Source organism: Thamnophis elegans, chromosome 8 (genome assembly GCF_009769535.1).
Source record: "Thamnophis elegans isolate rThaEle1 chromosome 8, rThaEle1.pri, whole genome shotgun sequence".
In the NCBI taxonomy this organism is placed as follows: domain Eukaryota; kingdom Metazoa; phylum Chordata; class Lepidosauria; order Squamata; family Colubridae; genus Thamnophis; species Thamnophis elegans.
This window is the reverse complement of record NC_045548.1, coordinates 79562984-79589049: the sequence shown is the minus strand read 5'-3', so window position 1 is coordinate 79589049 and position 26066 is coordinate 79562984. Positions and strand designations below refer to the sequence as shown.

General features: G+C 49.1%; 1 protein-coding gene across 1 annotated transcript in view; it reads left to right on the top strand.

Moving 5' to 3' along the window:
• Window positions 1-26066, top strand: part of CPSF1 (cleavage and polyadenylation specific factor 1) — a 43611-nt gene that overhangs the window by 5729 nt on the left and 11816 nt on the right. The window contains 22 exon segments of the mRNA XM_032223049.1: window positions 587-614; window positions 2431-2564; window positions 3859-3939; window positions 4417-4568; window positions 5426-5572; window positions 6146-6285; window positions 7250-7360; window positions 9363-9456; window positions 10451-10538; window positions 12068-12190; window positions 12941-12992; window positions 14303-14397; window positions 14770-14844; window positions 16183-16263; window positions 16726-16821; window positions 17978-18088; window positions 18780-18921; window positions 19838-20016; window positions 21810-21946; window positions 22788-22849; window positions 22852-22961; window positions 24672-24878. Of these exon segments, the coding sequence (XP_032078940.1) occupies window positions 587-614; window positions 2431-2564; window positions 3859-3939; window positions 4417-4568; window positions 5426-5572; window positions 6146-6285; window positions 7250-7360; window positions 9363-9456; window positions 10451-10538; window positions 12068-12190; window positions 12941-12992; window positions 14303-14397; window positions 14770-14844; window positions 16183-16263; window positions 16726-16821; window positions 17978-18088; window positions 18780-18921; window positions 19838-20016; window positions 21810-21946; window positions 22788-22849; window positions 22852-22961; window positions 24672-24878 (2445 nt within the window).

Sequence of the window (26066 nt, the reverse complement as noted above, 5' to 3'; positions counted from 1 at the left end):
CTTGCCTAGCCACAGAAATGTTGGGCTCAATGGTGGTCGTAAGTCGAGGACTACCTGTAGGGGACCACAATGTGGGGACCGGCAACTCTTGTTGCTAAGCAGGGTAGTTGCTAAGTGTGACATCACTTGAGTGAGATCAGTTCTGATTGCAGTCGTTAAAACAATTCGGTGGGGATCTTTAAACACAAGGTTGAGATGACTTGCAGCTTCCATCTGGCTTCCCCAGTGACCCTGCTTGGTAAAGATTGCAGATGGCGGCCAGGTGGACCACAGGACACTGTCCTAAATGTGGGCCAGTTGCCAAGTCACAATCTTGTGACTGTAGGGAAGACCGCAACAGCCACAAATTCAAGGCCCAGTTGTAAATCTCTCTTTTCAGCACTGTCGTAAGTTGGAACAGTTTCTAAACAGATGGTTGGTAGCTGAGGACTACCCACCCAGTGAGCTTTCCAGCTTTCTCCCTAACCTGTTCATGTCCCAATGGGGAGGGGACTGGGCTGGGCTGTGGGGGGGGAGGGAAGGCAGGAGGCTGGTGTGGCTGTGGTTGTGAGTCTGCAGCACTGACGATGCATCTCTTCTCTTCCAGAGCACCACCAAGAGTGACAGGAACACAGGTGAGTGGGGAGGGGGGAACACGGGAAATGGGGCTGGGGGGAGGAAGCAGCTCTGAAGGACGTTGGCTGCCCAAGCTCAGCTTTGTTATCCTCAGGTGGGGTCCACACAGCTTGGCGGGTGCTCTTTCCAAAGCCCCTGGCCCTTTGGGAACGTCCCTTTGGCCTTAGCTGTGGGGAGGGGGTTATTGTGGGTCTGGGGGCACTGAGGCTCTTCTTCCTGTGGAAGCCATTGAGGAACGGTGGGGAGGGGGCCAATCCACTCAGTAATTTCTGGCCCCTGAACCCTTCAAAGCAAACTCCATCCCACCTCGGGGGGGGTCTCGGGTGCAGCTGTGTGCATCACCCGTTAAGAGGAGGGGGACTGAAGCCACGGGGAGCCAGAGTCCCTCAGAGCAGACAAGTCGGGACAGCTGCCTAGAGGGGAAGAGAGGGTGGTCCTCATCACCCCTCCTCTCCTGGGGTCCTTTCTTGCCTTCAGCTCTGTGCCCTTAACACCCCCACCCCCACCTGGGCTCAGTTGTCAGTTAAATAGAAGTTAGGGAAGAGCCCCAGCGGTCAAAGCAGGCCTGAGCCAGGACCTGCCCTGTGCAGGCACAGTCCTTGACTTACGACCACAATGAAGCCCAATATTTCCGTTGTTAAGCGAGACAATTGTCAAGTATGCCTTGCCCACGTTACCACCTTTCCTGCCCCAGTTAAGTGAATCCCCGCAGATAGTCCCACGGCTGTTAAGTGAGAATCCGTCTTCCTCACCCGACTCTGCTCGTCGGAAGGTCGCAAAAGGGGATCACCTGATCCCTGCAACTGTCATAAAGAGGAGTCAGTTGCCAAGCACCTGAGTTTCGGATCATGTGACCCCGGGGATGCCCCAACGGTCGTAAGTGTGAAAAAACGGCCATAAGCCTCTCTCTTTCAATGACGTCGTCACTTTGGCCACTCAACGTGCTGTTGTAAGTCGAGGACTGCCTGTATTAACAGCGGCACGTTTCGTCTTGAATCCGATTTGTCTTCAGATGCTGAGTGGGGACTCAGTGGCAGGGGGCATGTGGCAGTCCTCAACTTAACAGCCACAACGGAACCCAACGTTTTCGTTGTCAAGGGAGAAATCTGTTACCTTGAATTTTGCTCCATTTTGCGACTTTCCTTGCTTCATTTGTTAAGTGAATCCTTGCAGCTGTTGAATCAGTCAGAAGGGTTGTTAAGTGAATCCCGGCTTCCCCGTGGAGTTTGCTTGACACTGCAGTGGTCATAAGGATGAATCTGTTGTCAAGCATCTGAGTGCAGCATTCCTAAGTGGGGAAAATGCTCATGAGCCCCTTTTTTCATTGCGTCTGTCAATTTGGGTGGTCACTAAGTGAAATGTTATAAGTCAATACTCTTCCAGAGCAAAGAAGGACTAGGAGGGACGTGATGGCAGCATTCCAGTATTTGAGGGGCTGCCAATAAGTGGATCCCCCCAAAGAGGAGGGGGTTCAAACTCTTCTCCAAAGAAGCAATGGTGGGAAACTAATCAAGGAGGGAAGCCACCTGGAATTCAGGAGAAACTTCCTGACAGTGAGGACAATTAACCAGCGGGACAGCTGGCCACCAGAAGTTGTGGGAGCTCCGTCACTGGAGGTTTTTGGAATAAGTTCTCCTGCTCGCACGGGGGGTTGGACTAGAGGACCTCCAAGGTCCTTTCCGGCTCTATTCTGACTCTGACTTTGAGATTTATCCAGTTTAGTGGCCGCCCATCCTACCAGGGTGGCCCTGGGCGGCTTACAATACGAATCCTCTGGTCGTCCCGTGTTGGTCTCTAATTCGTTTCCTTGCACAGAAGGCAGAGGCCACCGGGAGAAGCTGGAGCTGGTGGCCGCCTTCTCCTTCTTCGGGAACGTCATGTCCATGGCCAGCGTGCAGCTCGCGGGGGCCAAGAGGGACGCTCTCCTGCTCAGCTTCAAGGACGCCAAGGTCAGTTGCGTCGGGGGGGGGGGAGGGAGGGGAGGGGGGAGAGGAAAAAACAGGCTGCCAGGGGGCTTCTGCTTCTGGAAGAGGGAGGGGGCAGTCCCGGGGGGCAAGCTCTTGCTCAGAAATGAATAGCAGTAGCCCTTAGACTTATATCCCGCTTCCCTCTCTAAGTGGTTTGCAGAGTTGGCCTCTTTTCCCCCAACAATCTGGGTCCTCATTTTATCCACCTGGGAAGGACGGAAGGCTGAGCCAAGCTGAATCACAGGGACTTTTTATTATCTACCCATCTATCCATCACCTCTCTATTATCTCTCTCTCTCCCTCCCTCTCTCTTTCTCTGTCTCTCTCTCTCTGTCTCTCATTATCATCTGTCTCTCTCATATCTCTCTATATCTATCTATCTATGTATCTATCTATCTATCTATCTATCTATCCTCCATCATCTACCTATCCATCATCTCTATCATATATATATATATATTTCTCTTTCTATCTATCATTATCATCTCCATCTATCTGTCTGTCTGTCTGTCTATCTATCTATATCTATCTATCTATCTACCTATCTATCTATCTATCTATCTATCATCTCTCTATTATCTCTCTCTCTCTTTCTCTCTCTCATTGTCATCTCTCTCGCTCATATCTCTACCCACACACCCATCCATCATTCATTCTATCATCTCTATCATCTACCTATCTATCCATCATCTCTCTATCATATCTATCATCTATCATTATCATCTCCATCTTATCTATCCATCATTTCTCTGTCTCTGTCTGATTATCTATCTATCTATTTATCTATCTATCTATCTATCTATCTATCTATCTATCTATCTATCTATCTATCTATCTATCTATCTATCTATCTATCTATCTATCATCTATCTATCATCTATCAATCATCTATCTATCTATCTATCTATCTATCTATCTATCTATCTATCTATCTATCTATCTATCATTCTATCTAACTATCGATCTATCTATCATCTCTATCATCTGTCTGTCTATCTTATCTGTCCGTCCATCCATCCATCCATCCATCCATCCATCCATCCATCCATCCATCTATCTATCCTTCTATCTATTTTCTCTGCTGCCCATCCTGACTAATCCAGCCACTCTGGGGCGCATAGAGCCTTTTTAAGAATGTCTCCATCCCCCGTGGGCTCCCGAGGGTCTCTTTCCCTGGCAGGAATTAATTGTATGACTTTTGAAAGTCTTACCTTGAAGGGAATGGAAGGAAGGATGGGTGGCCTTGGTCTTTAATCCCCTGTTTCCTGTCTCCCAGCTCTCGGTGGTTGAGTACGATCCTGGCACACACGACCTGAAAACCCTCTCCCTTCATTACTTTGAGGAGCCGGAACTGAAGGTATGAGGAGTCCGGAGGTCTGTCATTTGATAGCAGATGAAGAGGCTCCGCGGCTTAGAATCGTTGGGCCTCCGGAGACTTTGGAGGGAGAAAATGAACCTCTCTACCAGACAGGTTTTCCCCAAGAAATAAGCCCTTTTCTCCAGACCAGTCTGAAGAAAAGAAGGACATGGGGTGATATGATAGCCTTCCAATATCTCAGGAGCTGCCCCAAAGAAGAGGGAGTCAAACTATTCTCCAAAACACCTGAGGGCAGAACAAGAAGCAATGGGCGGAAACTAATCAAGGAGAGAAGCAACCTAGAACTAAGGAGAAATTTCCTGACAGTCAGAACAATTAACCAGTGGAACTGCTTGCCACCAGAAGTTGTGGGTGTTCTAACACTGGAAGTTTTCAAGAAGAAATTGGACAACCATCTGTCTGAAATGCTTAATAAGTAAACAAACAAACGGGTGTTTTTCTTGTTTCCTTCCCCAGGACGGCTTCGTGCAGAATGTCCACATCCCCAAAGTGCGTGTGGATCCCGACGGGCGCTGCGCCGTGATGCTCATCTACGGCACGCGGCTGGTGGTCCTGCCCTTCCGCAGAGACACCCTGACCGATGAGCACGAAGGAGTGGTGGGCGAAGGGTAAGGCGAGCCGGGCCTCCTCGGCCCTCCCAGTAGCCTGGGAGAGATGGCGTTCCTCCCACATCAAATCACAGGAAATCCAAACCCCCTCCCCCCCAAAAAAGCTTTTTCCTAGGAAATCCCCTCCTTAAGGTTTACAGAGCCGAGGTGGCGCAGTGGTTAGGGTGCAGTACTGCAGGCCACTTCAGCTGACTGTGATCTGCAGTTCAGCGGTTCAAATCTCACCGGCTCAGGGTTGACTCAGCCTTCCATCCTTCCGAGGTGGGTAAAATGGGGACCCGTATTGTTGTTGGGGGCGATATGCTGACTCTGTAAACCGCTTAGAGAGGGCTGAAAGCCCTATGAAGCGGTATATAAGTCTAATAAATAAATAAATAAGTAATACTCCTCTTGAGAAAATCATGACAGCAATAGCCCTTAGACTTCTATCCTGCTTCACAAGTGCTTTCACAGCCCTCTTTACAGAGCCAGCCTCTTGCCCCCCCAACAATCTGGGTCCTCATTTGACCCACCTCAGAAGGACGGAAGGCTGAGTCAATCTTGAGCCTGGTGAGATTCGAACTGCCAAATTGCAGGCGTCCGGCGGTCATCAGAAGTAGCCTGCAGGACTGCACTCTAACCACTGCACCACCGTTATAATATTATGATAGTATTGTGATAGTGATAGAAATAGCAAGGGGTAATTCCATCAGGGATGGGATGGCTCAGCGGTTAAAGATGCTAAGCTGGTCAGCTGGAAAGCTGCCAGCCCGGTGTTCGAGACCCGAGTGCCACACGACGGGGTGAGCTCCCCTTCCTTTGAAGGTATCTCCGGCTCCCTGTTGATGGCTGCGCTCCCTCTTTCTCCCTCTCTGCAGCCAGAAGTCCAGCTTCCTCCCCAGCTACATCATCGATGTGAGGGAGCTGGACGAGAAGCTGCTGAACATCATCGACATGCAGTTCCTCTACGGTTACTACGAGCCCACCCTGCTCATTCTCTACGAGCCCAACCAGACCTGGCCGGGGTACGTTCTCGCCGCCTTCTGCCCCTGCCCTTCCACGCTGCCGTGGCCGAGCTGTGCCTCTGAGCGTAGACAGAGTGCCTTGCAGCAAGGGGAGGGGGTGGAGATCCGTCGAAGGCTGCAGGACGAAAGACGCACCCATGTTTGTTTGGGCGGAGGGAGGGCGGCTGACACTGCGGGGGAGAGTCGCCGGAGGAGTTTATGTTTCTGCCTTTTCTACAAACACAACAATCTCTCCTCCTTTTGTGCGTTTCGTGAGTGTCTATCACTCATTCGGTTGTGCAGGGATAGTCCTCAACTTATAGAGCATTAACATGTAGAAAACAAGTCCATCCCACGGTCCAATCTCCCACTACCACGAAGACGGAATCCACCCATCCACATCCGCCCAGGTGCGGGAACAAAAGGACCTTGACTTTCGGAGAAGGGATGTTGTTATGGCTACATATCACCCAACTCTGTATAATTCCCCCCCTCCCAGTTTCCCACAGTGGAAAGTGTGCCAGGCCTGAAATCCAAAAAGAAAAGATGGCTCCTTTACGTGGGAAGCGCTTCATCCTCTCTCCTTCTCCGCAGGCGGGTGGCTGTGCGCCAGGACACCTGCAGCATCGTGGCCATCTCCCTCAACATCATGCAGAAGGTCCATCCCGTCATCTGGTCCCTCTGCAACCTGCCCTTCGACTGCACGCAGGCCCTGGCAGTGCCCAAACCTATTGGTAAGCGGAGCAGCCCTTCCTGGCTTCACGGGGGTGGGGAAGGCTGGTGCGGAGGTTGGCATCTGCACGCATCCCAAACAGCCTCCCTCCAGATGTTCGGGGACTGCAGAGCCTCCTGGTTTAGAAACTCCAGGTGTGGAGCACTGAACAGCTGCTGCAAATTGCAAACAGAAGCCGCTTTTTGGTGGGGAATTTTGAAGGGGAATCAAATATTGTTGTAGCTGTGGGTTGTGTAAGAACTGAGTTGTTTCCTTTGTAGATTCAGGTTAACGTCCGGGTTCCAAATAGCATCCAAAATTAAATCAGAGTCCAAGGGAAAGTACTGCTAAAAGTTCCAATTTATGAAGAGAGCCATGTTGGCACATCTGGGGAAACCCGAATCTGAAAGCTTCTTGGTTTTCCCCACCCAGTTGAAAGTTCAAGATAACAATAGCAATAGCAGTTAGACTTATATACCGCTTCATAGGGCTTTCAGCCCTCTCTAAGCGGTTTACAGAGTCAGCATATCGCCCCCACAGTCTGGGTCCTCATTTCACCCACCTCGGAAGGATGGAAGGCTGAGTCAACCTTGAGCCGGTGAGATTTGAACCGCCGAACTGCAGACTAGCAGTCAGCTGAAGTGGCCTGCAGTACTGCACTCTAACCACTGTGCCACCTCGGCTCTTCAAGATCTTGCCCCCACCCACCCACAAGTCCATCTCATGGTCCAATCTCCCACTGCCATGCTTGCAGCTTCCACCCATTCAGTTCCGGTCAGGTGCAGAGACAAAGGATGATGGCCTTGGCTTTCTAGAAAGAATGTTGTTATGGCTACATAGCATCTAACTCCGTATTTTCCCACCATAGAACAGGCATAGCAGAACAATAGAAAGTGTGGCAGCCCAAAGATCCAAAGGGAAAAATGGCTGCAGGCCTGACATCACCCCCCCCCTCTCCTCTGCCTCTCTTCTCCTTCCCCCTCCAGGAGGTGTCGTGATCTTCGCAGTGAACTCTTTGCTCTACCTGAACCAGAGCGTGCCCCCGTATGGCGTGTCGCTCAACAGCCTCACCAACGGCACCACCGTCTTCCCGTTAAGTACGTCTCTCTCTCTCTCTCTCTCTCTCTCTCTCTCTCTCTGCTTTTCCTCTTGTAACGACCATGGAGAGATGCATCTGGGGAGCTCTGGAGGTGGAACCCTTTGTGAAAAGTATCTCAAAAGGTTACATCCTGGCGACTGGACCCCATGGAGCTCCTCAATAGTCCAAGTCACGGTTGTCCCAAAGATGCTTTTTTTTTTCAAGAGGCAACTGGACTTTCTTGTTTTTCTTTGGAAGACGTTTCGCTTCTCATCCAAGAAGCTTCTTCAGCTCCGACTGGATGGAGTGGAAGGGGAGGATTTTATATTCCTTGCAGACAAAGCTGGTCATTTGCATCCTTTGAGAGGGTCGTTGAGGTCGCTTGGAGCTTTACCTGGGTCCTCAGGGTCACCTGAGTGGTGCAAATGGTTCCTCTCGTCTGCAATTATTTTCCTCTGGAAATCCATTCTTTCTCCCACACCATTTGAAAGGTGTCCATCCCAAATTGCGTACCTAAAAGTCTGTAGAAATCCTCAACCATCCAGGTCCTGGTTGCCTCAAAGGTGCTTTTTTCAGGAAGCAATTGGACTTTCTTGTTTTTTCTTTGGAAGACGTTTCGCTTCTCATCCAAGAAGCTTCTTCAGCTCTTGACTGGATGGTGGGGAAACGGAAGGATTTGTACTCCTTGCAGACAGCTGGTCATTTGCATCCTTTTGGAGGGTCATTGAGGCCACGGAGGTTTCTCTGTGTCCTCAGGGTCACCTGAGTGCGGCAAATGGTTCCTGTAGTCTGCAATTTTCCCCTCTGGAAATCCATTCCTACCCCCACACCATTCCAAGGGTCTTCATCCCAAATTCTACAGCTAAACGTCTGTAGAGATTCTCAGTCATCCAGGTCAGGAGGCAACTGGACCTACTTGTTTTTTTTTCTTTTGAAGACATTTCCCTTCTCCTCCAAGAAGCTTCTTCAGCTCTGACTGGATGGTGGGGAAACGGAAGGATTTATACTCCTTGCAGGCAGCTGGTCATTTGCATCCTTTGAGAGCAGGAGTGTCAAACTCGATTTCATTGAGGGCTTCATCAGGATTATGTTTGACCTTGGCAGCTGGGGTGGGCGTGGCCAGGGTGGGCGTGTCCAGCTCGACGTCACTCGTATTGGGGGCCGCCTGTGGCGGCTTAGAGCTCTGCCAGCGAAAAGGGGCTCCTGAGCTCCGTTTTCAGCCACCGCGGCCTCCTGCAGCCCTCTGCCAGCGAGAACGGAGCTCCGTGTGCCGGTCCTTCGCTATTTCCAGCGCGACCCCACTGGCCGGATCTAAGTACCCCACAGGCCTCGTTTAGCTCCCCTGTTTTAGAGAGCCCTTGAGGCTGCTAGGAGGTTTCTCTCTGTCCTCGGGGTAACCTGAGTGATGCCTCCAAGTGGCCTCAACGACCCTCTGAAAGGATGCCTGCGAAGTACCAGTGGTTCGCCTCATGAGGCCAATGTTGAGAAAAGACACGGACACGAGCTTTCTCGGGATGAGGCAACCCAGAATGGGGTCTGGTAGCCCCTTTTATTGAGATAGGACAAAGGCAGGAGGAGCAATCAGCATGTGATTTAAGACAGCCTGTCAAACTACAATTGCTAATCTACTGCTCAGGGAAGTTCTGTCTATATATGGTCATATCCTGGTCAGGATGTTATATCTTTTGGGACTTGTTTTTTCCTGTGTGGTTCAGCGTGGCTGCGCATGCCCTGTTATGCACTGGGCCATGGGTGACTGCCACACCTACACAAAGTGTTATGTGACAACAGATGCCAATGATCAGCTGTCCGCAAGGAGTATCAATCCTTGCAGACAGAATGTTATTATTTTTCATTTGTAAAAAAAATTACAAAAGCTTCTTTGCTTCTGCCAGAGCCAGGAAACCAAACTGTTTTACGGATATCGATGTGGTGTTTCTGAATGCCAAATCTCCCTTTGGAGAGAGGGTCGAAGGGAGGAGACCCTTCTGCCCTGCTCCTAACCGCCCCTCTCCTTGCAGGGTTCCAGGAAGGACTCAAGATCACTCTGGACTGCGCCCAGGCGACCTTCATCTCCTACGACAAGATGGTGATCTCGCTGAAAGGAGGGGAGATGTAAGGCCTGGGTTTGCCCTCCGACACCCACGGGTCACTGTCCGGCCAACGGCCGTTTCTTTGCAGACGTTTCCTTACCTGACTAGGTAACATCATCAGGGCTGCTGGTGCTACTGATGGTGATGGGGTTGCCTGTTTGAGTAACATCCCAGCTCAGAGAGCACGAAGGCCCCCACAGCCCTCCTCCCCACTTCCCTTCTAACTCTGATAATGTTACCTAGTTGGGTAATGAAACGTCTGCAAGAAAACATCCAAGGATAGAGAGCCCCAAGGACTCCACAATTATTATTATTATTTATTTTTATTATTTATTAAATTTATAGGCCGCCCAATCCCGGAGGACAATGTCCTTCCCCTCCTCCTCCTCCTCCTCCTCCTCCTCCTCCCTCCCTCCCTCCCTCCCTCCCTCCCTCCCTCCCTCCCTCCCTCCCTCCCCTTCCAGCTCTGATAGTGTTGGCTAGTTGGGTAACGAAACGTCTGGAAGGAAACAAGTAAGCTTAGAAAGCATCAAGGACCCTTTGGACAGCCTCCTCCTCCTCCCGCTCTTCCTTGCAAACCCCACTGCCCCATTGATGAAGTTACCTCGCTCAGAGAGCACCAAGGACCCCATAACTCAGCCTCCTCGCCCCCCCCCACCCCCAATAACGTCAGTCCTCTCTGTATTTCTGCTGGCCACACTGTCCTTGTGGAGTGGTGAAGCAGAAATGGTCCGTTTTGCATTCTGCTCGTGGTTCAATAGCAATAGCAGTTAGACTTATATACTGCTTCATAGGGCTTTCAGCCCTCTCTAAGCGGTTTACAGAGTCAGCATATCGCCCCCAGCAACAATCCGGGTCCTCATTTCACCCACCTCGGAAGGATGGAAGGCTGAGTCAACCTTGAGCCGGTGAGATTTGAACAGCTGAACTGCAGATAACAGTCAGCTGAAGTGGCCTGCAGTACTGCACTCCTAACCACTGCCTCTCCCATCGTCGTTTCCCATTTGTTCCCCCAGCTACGTGCTGACCCTCATCACGGATGGCATGCGCAGCGTGCGCTCCTTCCATTTCGACAAGGCGGCAGCCAGCGTCCTCACCACTTGTGTAAGTGCCATTCAGCCCAGCCGTGGCTGTTTAGGCTGGGAGGGTGATTAATTGATTGATTGATTGATAGGGTTGATCATTCTCCTGAGATGCCAGAAGGTCAGTTAGATTTTTCCCCCTTTCTTTTTCTTTCCTTTCCCTCTTTTTCTCTTTTTTCTTTTTCTCTTCCTCTTTTTTCCTCCCTCCCTTCTCCTTCCTTCCTTTTTTCCTTCCTTCCCCAACTTGTTCACAGTCATATATGTTGGTAACTGGCTGACCAACCGCACTCAACGTGTAGTTCTCAATGGAACTGCATCTACATGGAGGAAAGTATGCAGTGGGGGACCCCAAGGCTCTGTTTTGGGCCCAGGACTCTTCAACATCTTCATCAATGATTTGGATGAGGGAATAAATGGGGAACTCATCAAATTTGCAGATGACACCAAGCTGGCAGGAACAGCCAACACTCCAGAAGACAGGCTCAAGATACAGAAGGATCTTGACAAACTTGAACATCGGGCACTATATAATAAAATGAAATTCAACGGTGAAAAGAGTCAGGTTCTACATTTAGGCAAGAAAAACGAAATGCACAGGTACAGTATAGGTGGTACCTTGCTCAACAGTAGTAACTGAGAGAGGGATCTTGGAGTCCTAGTGGACAACCATTTAAATAGGAGCCAGCCGTGTGCAGCAGCTGCCAAAAAAGCCAACACAGTTCTAGGCTGCATCAACAGAGGGAGAGAATCAAGGTCACGTGAAGGTTAATACTACTTTACAAAGCCTTGGTAAGGCCACACTTGGAATCCTGCATTCAGTTTTGGTCTCCACGATGTAGAAAGGATGTGGAGACTCTAGAAGAGTGCAGAGAAGAGCAACAAAGAGGATTAGGGGACTGGAGACTAAACCATGTGAAGAACTGGGTATGTCTAGTTTAAGAGAAAGAAGGACCAGGGGAGACATGATAGCAGTCTTCCAATATCTCGGGCTGCCACAAAGAAGAGGGAGTCAAACTATTCTCCAAGGCACCTGAGGGTAAAACAAGAAGCAATGGGTGGAAATTAATCTAGGAAAGAAGCAACTTAGAACTGAGGAGGAATTTCCTGTCAGTCAGAACAATTAATCAGTGGAACAGAAGTTGCCTCCAAAAGTTGTGAATGCCCCAACACTGGAAGCCTTTAAGAAGATGCTGGATAACCATTTGTCTGGAATGATGTAGGGTTTCCTGCCTAGGCAGGGGGTTGGACTAGAAGACCTCCAAGGACCCTTCCAACTCTGCTATTGTATTATATTGTATATGCATAATTTTGTATTTATTTATTCTGTCCTGTTTATGGAGGGTCTAGAGGAGGTGGTGTGACCCTTTGAGAGCTGCATGCAGCGAAATTTCATTTTGACTTAGGCCGATCCGTGTACATTCCGAGTGACCCTAAAGTTATTCTAAGTCTATTCAGCAGCCTGGACCCGTGTCGGTCATCTCTCCCGTTCTAGGCCGGTCTGACTTTTTCTCCTCTCTCTCTCTCTCCCCCTCCCTCCCCTTTGGATCTCAGATGATCACCTTGGAGCCCGGTTACCTGTTCCTGGGCTCTCGTCTGGGGAACTCCCTTCTACTGAAATACACGGAAAAGCTCCAGGACGCTCCGATGAGCATCGCCAAGGACTCTGCCGAGAAGGTGAGCAAGCCTCTCCATCCTCCTCCACACACACGACGTTCCCTTCACAACATCACGATTCCCTTAACACAGTGTTTCTCAACCTTGGCAACTTGAAGATGTCCGGACTTCAACTCCCAGAATTCCCCAGCCAGCGAATGCTGGCTGGGGAACTCTGGGAGTTGAAGTCCGGACATCTTCAAGTTGCCAGGGTTGAGAAACACTGCCTTAACAGCTTCAGTGGTTCGCTTAGTAACCGGGGGGGGGGGGAGTTGTAAAATGAGGCCCAACACGTTTTAACTAGCTCATATTTATGACAGTCACGCGATTCCCCTTTTGCGCCTTTTTCTGATCAGCAAAGTCAGTGTGGGAGCCATATTCACTCAACGACCATGTTGCTGACTGAACAACTGGAGTGAGTCGCTTAACGATGGTGGCAAGAAAGGTGGTGCAATGGGGCAAAACTCGCTTAGCCAACGTCTCGCTTAGTTAGCAACATGAATTTGGGGCTCAAATCGTGGTCGTAAAGTCGAGGGTCCCCTCCACACGCAGTCCTTGCTTGCCCCCCATTCCTTAGCCACATGCCAGCTGGGGAATTCTGGGAATTGAAGTCCACCGGTCTTCAAGTGGCCAAAGTTGAGGGGAGTCCACTTTCCAGAGTGGAGGCCTTTCCCGCTGAGACAGACGGGGGCTTCTACCAGCAGCAACAGAAGGGGAGTTTGGGGGTCTCCTGCGTCTCCTTGCCAATGGACTGCTCTGTTTGGTTCACAGGAAGAGCCCCCCCTGAAGAAGAAGCGCGTGGAGCAGTCCGCCAACTGGTCCGGTGGGTGTCCTGATTTGCAGCCAAGGGGCGGAGCCAGGCCCCCACACTCTGCAGGGTCTGGGGGTGGGGGTGGGAAGAGTCCTGCCTTGTGTGTATGCTGCAAATGAGCCGATGCACTCGGCATAAGAGTTCTTTTGTTTCCCTTAACTAGTTTTCTAGTGTGAGGGGGCAGCCTCTCCCCTTTCCCATCTCCAGTGGGTCTCCTGAGTCCTCCTGTTGACACATAAGGTGGATTTGGGGTGGGGGTCCTTGATCAGCCCACGGTGCCTAAATCTGAGAGCTTCGTAAGAACTCCCTGTCCTCTGGTTCTCTAGCCTGAAGGCCATCTGCACTGCATTGTCCCTCCGTCCGTCCGTCCGTCCTTCCTTCCATATTTATCTCTATCTATCTATCTATCTATCTATCTATCTATCTATCTATCTATCTATCTATCTATCTATCTATCTATCATCTATCATCTATCTATCTATCTATCTATCTATCTATCTATCTATCTATCTATCTATCCATCATTATCTATCATCTATCTATCTATCATCTATCTATCTATCTATCTATCTATCTATCTATCTATCTATCTATCTATCTATCTATCTATCTATCTATCTACCTACCTACCTACCTACCTACCTACCTACCTACCTACCTACCTACCTACCTACCTACTTACCTATCTACCTACCGCTCCCTCCCTCTCTACATTCATATCTATCTACCTATCTCTATCTATCATTTCTATCATCTGTCTGTCTATCTGTCTGTCTGTCTGTCTGTCTGTCTACCTACCTACCTACTTCTCTCTCTACATCCATATCTATCTACCCATCTCTATCATCTCTATCATGTGTCTGTCTGTCTGTCTCTCTCTCTCTCTTTCTCTACATTCATTATCTATCTTTCTTTCTTTCTTTCTATCTATCTATCTATCATCTATATCTACTCACCTACCTATCATCTCTATCTCTATCATCTCTATCATCTGTCTATCTATCCATCTATCTAGCTATGCATATCCATCCACCCATCTATCCATTTATCTGATTTCTTTAACCACCCATCTCAGCAAATGACTCTGGGCAGCTCACAATTCAAAACACATATTACAATTGAAATCTTAAAAACATTTTAAAACCATAAAAACAGTAATAACCACCAAAACACCCCCAAGCCCCAGTAAACATCCAATCCATCCTTATTTGGGTGGGAAGCAAGTCGAACAATGGAGGAGGGCTTGGGGAGAAGAGGGGCGGGGCCTTGACGGGACAATGACAAGAGGACCAGCCCCTTATTTCCCCACCTGTTGCCTGCAGGGGGGAAGTCGGCTCCGCAGGACGAAGTGGATGAGATCGAGGTGTACGGCAGCGAGGCCCAATCCGGCACCCAGCTGACCACCTACTCTTTTGAGGTAGGTCTGCCTCGGCTTCCCCAGGACTCTTTTTGTACCCGAAGCCCCCCCCCCCCAACCCTCCCAAAACCAGGCTGGCGTTTCAGCCCAGAGCTTCCTGTTGAAGCCGCCAAGGATTGCTTCGAACCAGTCCTCTGAGTTCCGGCCATCGCAGCCTCGCCATCTGGTCACAACCTGAGCGCTCCCCAATTCCTGTCCATCGCGGCATCTTGCAATTTGATTCCCAAAAGTCCTTTTCCTCTGACGTGTGCTGGAGATTTTCTCTGCATTGGGGGTCTTATCCTGCTTTCCTTCGTAAGAAAAAAATGCCGCTTTTCTTGGTGAATCAGACATTTCCAGACGATCTGATGCATCTCTCTTCTCTTCCTTAAGGTCTGTGACAGCATCCTGAATATTGGGCCCTGCGCCAACGCAGCCATGGGGGAACCGGCCTTTCTCTCAGAGGAGGTGAGAGCTCCGGTTTGCTGCCCCCAGCCTCACATGGATGCCGGCAATTTCCTTGGGAGGGAGAGGGGGACACCATCTGTCCTCAGAAGAAAAGGTTGTTTGGGGAAGAAAAAAAGAAGAAAACAGATTTGGAAGGGACCTTAGAGGTCTTCTAGTCCAACCCCCTGCTGAAACAGGAGATATACCATTTCAGAAGAATAGCTGTTCAGTCTCTTCTTAAAAGCCTTCTGTGATTGCAACACCCACAACTTCTGGTGGCAAGCTGTTCCACTGGTTAATTGTTCTCACTGTCAGGAAGTTTCTCCTTAGTTCTAAGTTGCTTCTCTCCTTGGTCAGTTTCCATCCCTTCAGGTGCCTTGGAAAATAGCTTGACCCCCCCCCCTCTTCTTTGTGGCAGCCCCTCAAATATTGGAAGGCTGCTATCATGTCTCCCCTGGTCCTTCTTTTCATAAGACTAGACACAGCCAGTTCCTGCAGTCTCCAGTCCCCTAATCAGCTGGTTGCTCTTCTCTGCATTCTTTAGAAATTCTTTTGGAAAAAAGAAAAGAAATATGAAAAAAAAAAGTTCCTTGCACAATCAGCCAGATGTTCGGTCTGGATTTGGCATTTTGGTCTGCCTGTTGAGCCCTTCCAAGGACCCAGGATAAGCAAATTGGATATTCGATGGTGTTCTTATTTATTACATTTATATGCTGCCCATCGCATGGTTCAAGGAGATTCTGGGAGGCTTACATTGAAAAATAGATATAAATACAATGATACATGTAAAAAAAAAGATTAAATTTGCAGAACATTAAATGTCCTTAAGATAAAATGTCCTTGAGAAAATTGCGGGGGGATTCTTGGAGAAATGAGGGGATGATCAGGGTTCCAAATAGCATCCAAAAGTAAATCAGAATCCGAGGCAAAGGATTCTTCAAAGTTCCAATTGTTGAAGAGAGCCATGTTGGCATATTTGGGAAAACCCAAATCTGAAAGCTTCCCGGTTTTCCCCACCCAGTTGAAAGTTCAAGATCTTGCCCCCACACCCACCCACAAGCCCATCCCTTGGTCCAATCTCCCACTGCCATGCTGGCAGTTCCACATATCCAGTTCCGGTCAGGTGCAGAGACAAAGGACGACCTTGGCTTTCTAGAAAGAATGTTGTTATGGCTACATAGCATCTCACTCTGTACAATCCCCCCTCCCATTTCCCCACCATGGAAAATGCATAGTAGAATAATAGAAAGTGTGGCTGGCCAAAGACCCACAAGAAAAGAGGGCTGCGGGCCTGACAGGGGTTTGCTGTGCGAAAGCTACAAGGGAAGCAGCCTGCTTAATACAGCTTTCTTTTTCCAGTTCCAGAATAGCCCTGAACCTGATCTAGAAATTGTGGTGTGCTCGGGCTACGGCAAGAACGGTGCCCTCTCAGTGTTACAGGTGAGGGGCGGGGGGGGATACACCTGGGGAGTCCTTGCAGCCCTGTCCCAGGGAGGAGAGTCACGGGTCGAGCCCCGTTAGCGGCACAATCTAGGGTTGCCCCAGAGACCATTGGGGCACTGATGGAATATTTAGAGCTTGGGGGTTGATCTGTGGGGTCCTTGGTGCTCTGTGGTTTTCTTGCTGAAGTCTCATTACCCAACTACATAGCATCATCAGTGTTAGAAGGAAGCAGGGTTTTCAGAGGAGGAGGAGCAAGACAGGGTCTCTCTGAGCTTTGTGGTTTTCTTGCAGACGTCTTCTTGCCCAGCTAGGCAACATCATCAGGGCTAAGGGGTGTGAACCTCATTGCTTAATCCTGAAACAAACATTTCAGAAGCCTCGCTCCTGTGCGGGAAGCTTTTGTGAATGTTATATTCTGGAGATGCCGGACGCCGACGTCTCCCTCTCCCTTCCTTGCAGAAAAGCATCCGTCCTCAGGTGGTTACGACCTTTGAACTGCCCGGCTGCTACGACATGTGGACCGTGATCTCGCCCCAGAAGACGGAGGAAGCCACCGTAGGTCCAGCCTTTGCTTTTGGAGGCTTTGAGATGGGCATGAAGTCGGTTGGCTCTCCTTCCCGCTGCCAGCTGAGGACAGGGTGGCCCTGGCTAAATGCAGGCTTCCCGGGACGGGGTGGTGACTTGCTGGCCCAACCTTGGTCTGTCCCGGAGTTTTGGGCTGTAGGCAGCTCATCCTTCAAGCCTCGGAGAATATTCACAGCCAACACACCTATTATCTGTTGTTGTTGTTTTTTAAAAGCTTTTGATTTTTATTTCTCATAAATACATTCACAAATATACAATCTCATAGCTATTATCAATAATATCTTTTGCCATTTATAACAATTCATTCCTCCTCCTAAAATTAAAAATATAATCAGGATTGCTTTCCTGCCATCCCAGATACACCCTTCTTGTTTTACAACAACCCTACTTCTTCCTCCTTCCCCTTTTCTCCTTCCCTCCTTCTTCTCTCCTCTCCTTCTTTCCTCCTCTACTTCCCCTTCCTCTCCCACATTCTCCCTTCTTCCCTCTCCTACCCTCTCTCCTACTCTTACTCCCCTCCATTTCTTCCTCTCCTTCTCCCTTCCTCCTTTCTTCTCTCCTCTTCCTACCTTTCCCTCTACTACTCTCTCCATTCCCTCTTTCCGTTGTGTTTACATATTTCCTCTTCAATCTGGTGTGTTTTCGGGATGGCGTTTGTGCAAACCCAGTTCTGTATTTACATAACAATCTTAAATTCCCTCTTCCTTAATTTATTTTGATAGTCACACATACATCATCCTATAAACGTATATTTGTATATTAATACCTACACCTATTGTGTGTTGTTGAAGTCTAAAGGATGGGAGAAGCTGGGCAGAGAGGCATTTTAGCTCTCTTTGACTGCTTGGTTGGTCAGAATAAGTCCAGACCTCTGTTGGGCCCAGCTAGTGTCCATTCACCTCCACGAGGCCTCCAGAGATCTGTGGTTTGGAATTCCCACATGCCTCTCCTGTCCTCAGTGGTCTCTGTTAGGCACAAAGATTGGGGCCCTGATGGTTTTTGTGGGGTCTTGTTATACAGTGACCTGGGCGGGTTGTCCCCTCTGATCCTCACAGTATGGGGCTCCTTATTGATCTTAGGGGTGGAGTGTGCACCCTGAAAGAGTCCTCCATGTCTTTCCTAGCAGGAAGAAGATACTCAGGAAGAAGGTGCTGAGAAGGAGCCTTCTCCACCTGAGCCAGTGGATGATGGGAAGCGACATGGGTTCCTCATCCTGAGCCGTGAAGACTCCACCATGGTGGGTGCTTCTCTGTGGCTTGCTTGGGTTGGATTGGATAAGATTAGATTAAATTGGGTTTGGATGGGTTGAGTTGGAGTGGCTTTGTTTGACTTGAGCTGAGTTGACTTGACTTGACTTGAGTTAGGTTGGGTTGAGTTGAGTTTGGAATGACTTCATTTGACTTGAGCTATGTTCACTTGGCTTGGAATGGCTTGGCTTGGCTGGAGTTGGGTTGGGTTGGGGTTGAGTTGGGTTGGAATGGCTTGGGTTGAGTTGGAGTGGCTTAGTTTGACTTGAATTGGGTTGAGTTGACTTGGCTTGGCTTGAGTTAGGTTATAGTGGCTTGGGTTGACTTGAGCTGAGTTGAGTTGGCTTGGCCTAGAATAGGTTGGGTTGGGTTGAGTTTGGATGGCTTGCCTTGCCTTGGACATGAACTCTCTCAGATGTCACTGACACACTGAGCATTTCCCTTCCTCAAGAGGTCCTTGGCAGTCCAAAGATCCACCTTGGGCAAGTGGTGGGTGACTTAAGGATGTCAGCAGAAATAACAATCAGAGAGTTGAGTTGGGAGCGCATGAGGTGATTCTTGGTCCTTTTGTGGAGAAGCCATCCCTGCCACTGACCATGTCCCTTCTCAGCAAAACCAATGCCTTCCTCATCTGGTTCTCAGCTAGGAGGATTTGCCCTCTGGGATTCTTCTCTCCCTCAGATCTTGCAGACTGGCCAGGAGATCATGGAGCTGGACACCAGTGGCTTTGCCACTCAGGGCCCCACCGTATATTCCGGAAACATTGGCGAGAACCGCTACATTGTCCAAGTGTCCCCTCTGGGTATCCGGCTGCTGGAAGGAGGTGAGTGCAGAAATGCTACCTGGCTCACCTTCCCAGGTGTCCCACTTTGGAAATTCAGTAATTCGGTGGTAGAGGAGGAATTGTCTACACCCGGGGTTCCCAATCTTAGCAACATTAAGATCTCTGGACTTCAACTCCCAGAATTCCCCATCCATTCATGCTGGCTGGGGAATTCTGGGAGTTGAAGTCCAGGCATCTTAATGTTGCTGTAATTGAGAACATGGTGTAGACCTGAGGTGACAAACACAAGGCCCGCGATCTGATCGAATCCAGTCCGTGTGGCCTTCCTGGAAATTGTAAGGGGCAGACGCATGTTGCTTCGGCCCAGTCTACCCAATGCGAAGAGGAAACATGCCAGCAGTTTGGGGAGTGGCATCAAGCTGATCATGCCCACCCAGTCAGCCATGCCCAGTGAGTGGCATTAAGCTGGCCACACCCACTCAGTTAGCCATGCCCAGTGAGTGGCATTAAGCTGGCCACGCCCACCCAGTCAGCCATGCCCAGTGAGTATTATTAAGCTGTCCACGGCCACCCAGTCAGCCATGCCCAGTGAGTGGCATTAAGCTGTCCACGGCCACCCAGTCAGCCATGCCCAGTGAGTAGCATTAAGCTGACCACTGCCACCCAGTCGCCATGCCCAGTGAGTGGCATTAAGCTGACCACGCCCACCCAGTCGGCCACACTCGCCTGGCTGGGTCCCCAAAGGTCAACTAGAGCCCTGATGGGTCCCAATGCAATTGAGTTTGACACCCCTGGTGTAGAGAGTTCCATGCCCTGCTTTGGATAGCACCACAAAGTTTGCATGACGTTGGCATGGGACAATCCAGAGCCCCTTAGGAGTGTGACATGTTCCCCTCAGGCTGAAACGTCACAGCCCACAAACTCCTTCCTCCTCCTCCGTGCCTCTTTTCCCCAGTGAACCAGCTACATTTCATCCCGGTGGACCTCGGCTCCCCCATCGTGCACTGCGCCGTGGCTGATCCCTACGTGGTGATCATGAGTTCCGAAGGGCAGGTGACCATGTTCGTGCTAAAGAGCGACACCTACGGAGGCCGGACGCACCGCCTGACCTTACAGAAACCTCAGCTGCATCACGTGAGTGGGACCCGGATCGGCCTCCCGGGAAGCGTTCTTCCGTCCGGCCTCGGGCCACGAAATCAGTCATTCCAAAATGGTTGGGAAGAAGTCGCCAAAGCAGCCGCTTCCGGCCAAGTGACAGATTGGCTTGGACACGCTGAAGAGCACCTGGGTTTTGAGGGACCTCTTGAGTCCCCCTTGGCTGGCAGAAGCCACATAAATTGGGGTGCAGCTCAATCCCATTGGCTTGGTTCCTATCGGGTGCCAGCAACCGGAGCCCCTTGTAAATAGCCAGAGCAAGCAACTTTATTGTTTTCTGCCTAAGTTGCAAGAATCTGCTTGCCTTCCCTTGGGAATGAGCAGAGAAGGCCTCACGGGTCTAGAGCAGGGGGTCTTCAAACTTGGCCACTTTAAGACTTGTGGACCCAGAATGCTTGGCTGCCCAGGGAATTCTGGGAGTTGAAGTCCTAAAGTAACTAAGTTTGGACAGTCCTGCTCTAGCGGGAGATCAAGTTTAAGCCTCTTTAAGCGGCTGCGTAGAGATTCTAAGCTAAGTCCCTACTTGACGCCTCCTTCCAGCCTCTCTGGCACCTTCCCAACAATTTCCTTATTTAGGCATCAGGGTGGATGCTGAAGCACACAAGGCGGGCAGCTTGTTTGGCTCTGAGGTGACTCACCTTAGGAGGTGGGCCGCGGGGTCTTAGCGTGGTTTGGATTAAGGTAGCCAAGGCAGGTGCAGATTCCCAATTGGGAAGAGGCTGGTGTTTTAAGAAGCAGAGGAAGAAAGAGAAGGCTCTTGTCTTTTATTTCATGTCATATCATGTTATTTCATTCTATTTTTTTATTATTATTTTATTTTATTTATACCGTCTTTGCAGCACTTCTCCATCTTTTACATATCCATTGTGTTTCTCTTATCTCTCTGTACATTTTTACACGTCTTTTTTCTAATTCATACATTACATCTTTTATATACATTTGATTCTCTTATATTTCTTTTTTTGTACTATTTTTATCTACAATCAATCTCATATTTTCCCCTCTTGTTAATCCTGCGGTTTTGTATTTATTTAGTGATTTCTTTATCTTTTTTTCTTCCCTTTATTACTTTCCTATTTTTTTCCCTCTTTCCTCTAGCCAATTGTATTTATAAGTCCCATACTGAGTGTGATTCCTCTTTGTCTTTTATCCCTTTTATGTTATTTTAGCAATAGCAATAGCAGTTAGACTTATATACCGCTTCATAGGGCTTTCAGCCCTCTCTAAGTGGTTTACAGAGTCAGCATATTGCCCCCAACAACAATCCAGGTCCACATTTCACCCACCTCGGATGGATGGAAGGCTGAGTCAACCCTGAGCCGGTGAGATTAGAACCGCTGAACTGCAGATAACAGTCAGCTGAAGTGGCCTGCAGTGCTGCACCCTAACCACTGCGCCACCTTGGCTCGTAATTTTATTCTAATTCTATTCCATTCCGTTCTAATCCTATTTTTATTTCTATTTCTATTCTAAATTTTATTTATTTTAGTTTATTTATTCTTATTGTATTTCTTCTGTAAGGGAGACTGGCAAATACAATCACTAAAGTAAACTTATCTAAACCGGAAACTAAACTCTAACAAACTAAAATAAGAAATTAAAAAAAAATATTATTTTTATTTTGTTTAGTTTGGTTTCCAGTTTAGTTTAGTGATTGTGTTTGCCGGCCTCCCTCACAGAGGGAGGGAGACGGAGCTTCACCCCGTCTTCCTGCTTGGGGTTGGCCATTCCTGGCTCTGACCCTCCTGCCCTCCTCTGGTCTCCCTTCCCAGCAATCGCGGGTCATCGCCCTCTGCGTCTACCGGGACGTTAGCGGGATGTTCACCACCGAGAGCCATTCGTCCAGCTCCCGCGATGAGCTCTCCCTCAGGAGCCAGTCGGAATCGGAGGTGCCCATCCAGGATCTCAGGTGGGGAATCTTTGGCAGGACGGGGGAGTTGGGGGGCAAGGAGACACCCACTCTCTTAAAAGCCCCTCTTGGGCTTGCGTCCCTCCCAGGTAGTCCTTGAGTTACAACGACCCGCTTAACGTCCGTCCAAAGTTACAAAGGCATTGAGAAAGTGACCTTGGAACATTTTCCCCACTTGCCACCATGATCTCCACAGTCAAAATTCAAACTCATATTTATGACGGCTGCAGGGTCCCGTGTGTGTGTGTGTGTGTGTGTGTGTGTGTGTGTGTGTGTGTGTGTGATGTGATCCACTTTTACGACCGTCCAACAAGCCAAAGTCGAAGGGGAAGCCCGATTCCTATTACGACTGTGTTAGTAGTCAAAATTTAATAATTTCCATGATTCAGCCGCTCGCTTAAGCGGCTGTCTTGCTTGGCAACTGAAATGGCTGGGCTCGATTGTGGTTGTAAGTTGAGGACTATCTGTATTCAGGGCCCTCCCTTATCTTCCATGGCAGGGGTCTCCAACCTTGTCAACTTTAAGCCTGGAGGACTTCAACTCCCCAGAATTCCCCAGCCAGCTTTGCTGGCTGGGGAATTCTGAGAGTTGAAGTCCTCCAGGCTTAAAGTTGACAAGGTTGGAGACCCCTGTTTTATAGAGTCGAGAAACGTAACAGCCTTGAGACTTGGAGAGAGAGTGGATCTTGGGTGGGGGGGGGGTGTCAAGGGTCAAACTCCCCCCTCCCTCCCCAAATGAGCTTCCTCCTCCTCTCCTCCTCCTCCTCCTCCTCCTCCTCCTTCGTCCACTGGAGAGTTGATGCCTCTGAATGTTATGAATACCTCCTGTCCACCCCCTGCAGCAACACGGTGGACGATGAAGAGGAGATGCTGTACGGGGAATCCGGCGCCCTCTTCAGCCCCACCAGGAGGAGCCACGGCGCAGCAGCCTCCCCTCGGCCGACAAGGACTCCCACCAGTACAAGGCCGAGCCAACCCACTGGTGTATGCTGGTCCGGGAGAACGGCACCATGGAGGTAAGGCTGCCCCTCGGGCCAGAAGCGAGCAGCTCCAGCAGCATAACGGAGGTGGAAAGGGACCTTCGGGGGTCTTCTAGTCCATCCCCCCTCCTGCTCAAGCCACAGAGGACCCTGTACCATTTCATTTCAGCCCATTCTTTTCTTTGAAAACCTCCAGTGATGGAAGCACCCACAACTTCCTCTTTTTAAAAGTTTTATTTTTGTTTGATATATACAATTATAGGCATACAGTCACATAGTGATTATTCTTTTTTACATTCGTCTTATACATTTGTCGTTCCATTTAATAGGTTATAACATGCCGTTTGGGTTGCTTTGTTTACCATCCCTTCCTCCTGTTTGACACCACTTTATTTTCCCTTTCTTTTCTTCCTCCCTTCTCTGCTTTCTTCCTTCCTCTCTCTTTTCCCTTCCTTCTTCCCCTACTCCTCTCTTCCTCTTCCTCTTCCCCTTCCTATCCTCCCTTCCATCTCCTCTCCTCACCTCTATCTTCCTTCCCTCCTCTTCCTCTCCTCCTCTCCCCTCCTCTCTTCCTTTCTCTATTCTCTTCCAAGCACTTATTTTTTATTTTCTTGGGGTGATGTTTCCGCCAATCCAAAAATGGTTGAATATCATTTCTTGTTCCCTTTCCTTCTCAAATCTATCCTGATTAGGTTTCCCCCCCTTTATATTTTTCTTTTGAATATATACTTGTATATTATTATTTTCTTCCCTATTTTCCCCCCTCTTCCCCCCCTTTTCTACTTAATGGTGTATCGTCTGGGTTCCATATCTTCTCCTGAATTTCTTTTCTGCACGTCTTTCTGAAACCATTCATAAAACCCTCCCCATGTCTTGAAGTACACCGATTCCTCCTTTATCCTTCATTTTCAAAGTCCAAAGCACCCACAACTTCTGGTGGCAGAAAAATTCCATTTTTCGATAACCGATGCCCAACAAGCCGCCCTAAATCGGGATCAATGGCGTGCTGTAATCCGTGACGTCCTGCCCCTGGCCTTCACAATGCAACGGTCACTGCCTTATGGACGTTGACATTTACGTAGATTAAGTCCAAGTCCAAGTGGCAGGCTGTTCCACTGGTTAATTGTCCTCACTGTCAGGAAGTTTTCTCCTTAATTCCAGGTTGCTTCTCTCCTTGGTTAGTTTCCACCCATTGTTCCTTCTCCTGCCTTTAGGAGCGTTGGAAAATAGGCTGACTCCCTCGTCTTTATGGCAGCCCCCAAATATTGGAAGATTGCTATCATGTCGTCCCCCCCACCCCCAGCCCTTCTTTTCTCTTGACTAGATATACCCAGTTCCTGCCACCATTCTTCATAGGCCTATGGAGATTCTCAGTCGTCCAGGTTATAGTTGTGCTAAAGATGCTTTTTCAAGAAGTAACTGGACTTTCTGCACCACAAATTCCAGCTGCCTCTTGAAAAAACACATTCTTCATATGTTTTAGCCTCCAGTCCCCTCATCCTCTTTGTTGCTCTTCTCTGCACTCTTTCTAGAGTCTCCACATCTTTTCTACATCGTGGCGACCAAAACTGGATGCAGATATTCCAAGGGTGGCCTTCCCAGGGCCTTATAAAGTGGCATTAACACTTCTTGTGACTTTGATGCTGTCCCTCTGTTGATGCATCCCAGGAGTGCGTGGACTTTTTTTGGTAACTCCCATCAGGCATATCTGTGATTCCTCCCAGTGTCGCCTCATCTTTCCCACAGATCTACCAGCTGCCCGACTGGCGCCTGGTCTTCCTGGTGAAGAATTTCCCCATGGGTCAGCGGGTGCTGGTGGACAGCTCCTTTGGGCAGCCCGCCAGCCAGGGGGAGACCAAGAAGGAGGAGGTCATGCGCCAGACGGAGATGCCCCTGGTCAAGGAAGTCCTGCTGGTGGCCCTGGGGAATCGGCAAAGCCGGCCGTACCTCTTGGTGAGTGTTGAGGGGTCACCTGCACCGAGGGATCCTGGCAGCGGTCAGGACCAAGTGAGGTTTCGGTTCTCCTATAGAAATCCAAATTACAGAGTGGTAGAGGGGAGGGGAAGTAGGGTAGAGGGGAATGATGGAGGGAAGATGGAAAGTTGGAGGGGGCGAAAGAAAGGGTGTATGGAGGGTCGAAGAGGTACATTGGGTCTCTATTTTGGGGGGTTTTGTTGACAAGAGGAATGGCTGTGTTTATTGTTTAACGTTATATGACCCCGGTTATGCACAGTATATATGTGACTGTACGAAAATGAAAATGGAAAATAAAAAAAAACATATTTACAATCAGAAATCCAAATTATTAAAGATACCATATTTTTCGGAGTATAAGACACACCTTTCCCCCCCAAAAGAGGGTGAAAATTTGAGTGCGTCTTATACACTGAATATAGCCCCACTCACCATCCTCCACCCTTTGGCCTCTGCCTCCCAGCAATTTGCCTCCTTGCAGCAAACGGGGAAAATGGGACTTGTGGAGGCTGCAATAGGCTATAGCAATCCCGGCAGCCTGAAACAGCTGATGATCGGAGGCGCTTAAACTGAAAGTGAAACTTGCTGTTTGCTCCACAAATTGTTGGGAGGTAGAGGCAGATTTTTTTTTCCTTGTGCTAATCAGGCTGTTTGCTGTTTGCTGCAAGGAGGTAAGTCAATAACTGTAAATGCCTGTAGAATGCTCAAATGATTAGACTTATTTTTTAAAGACTGCTTTATTATTGTTCAGACAGCTTAACAAAATGAAGAAGCTTTTTAAAACAAATGCTTGATCTGTAGAGATGCCCAGTGCTATTGTATCTCCTTTTAAATAGCAGAGAATAATGTATACTTCCAGAAAGCCACATCAATTTTAACAGCATCTGTACAAGGATAATTTGAAATGTTAACACTACAAACAGCGTATATTGTCTGTATTATTTGCTGTTTGTTGCAAGGAGGCAAATTGCTGGGAGGCAGAAGCAGATTTTTTCCCCCCCCTTGTTTTCATTCCCAAAAGCTAAGTGAGTCTTATACTTCGGAGCGTCTTATACTCTGAAAAATATGGTAGGTGCCAAAGACCCCTTCCATGACAGAGTGGTTATCGCGAAAGAATGTGCACCTTGGCGGAGATAAGGAGATAAACTTTGCAGCAGCTTGGGGTGT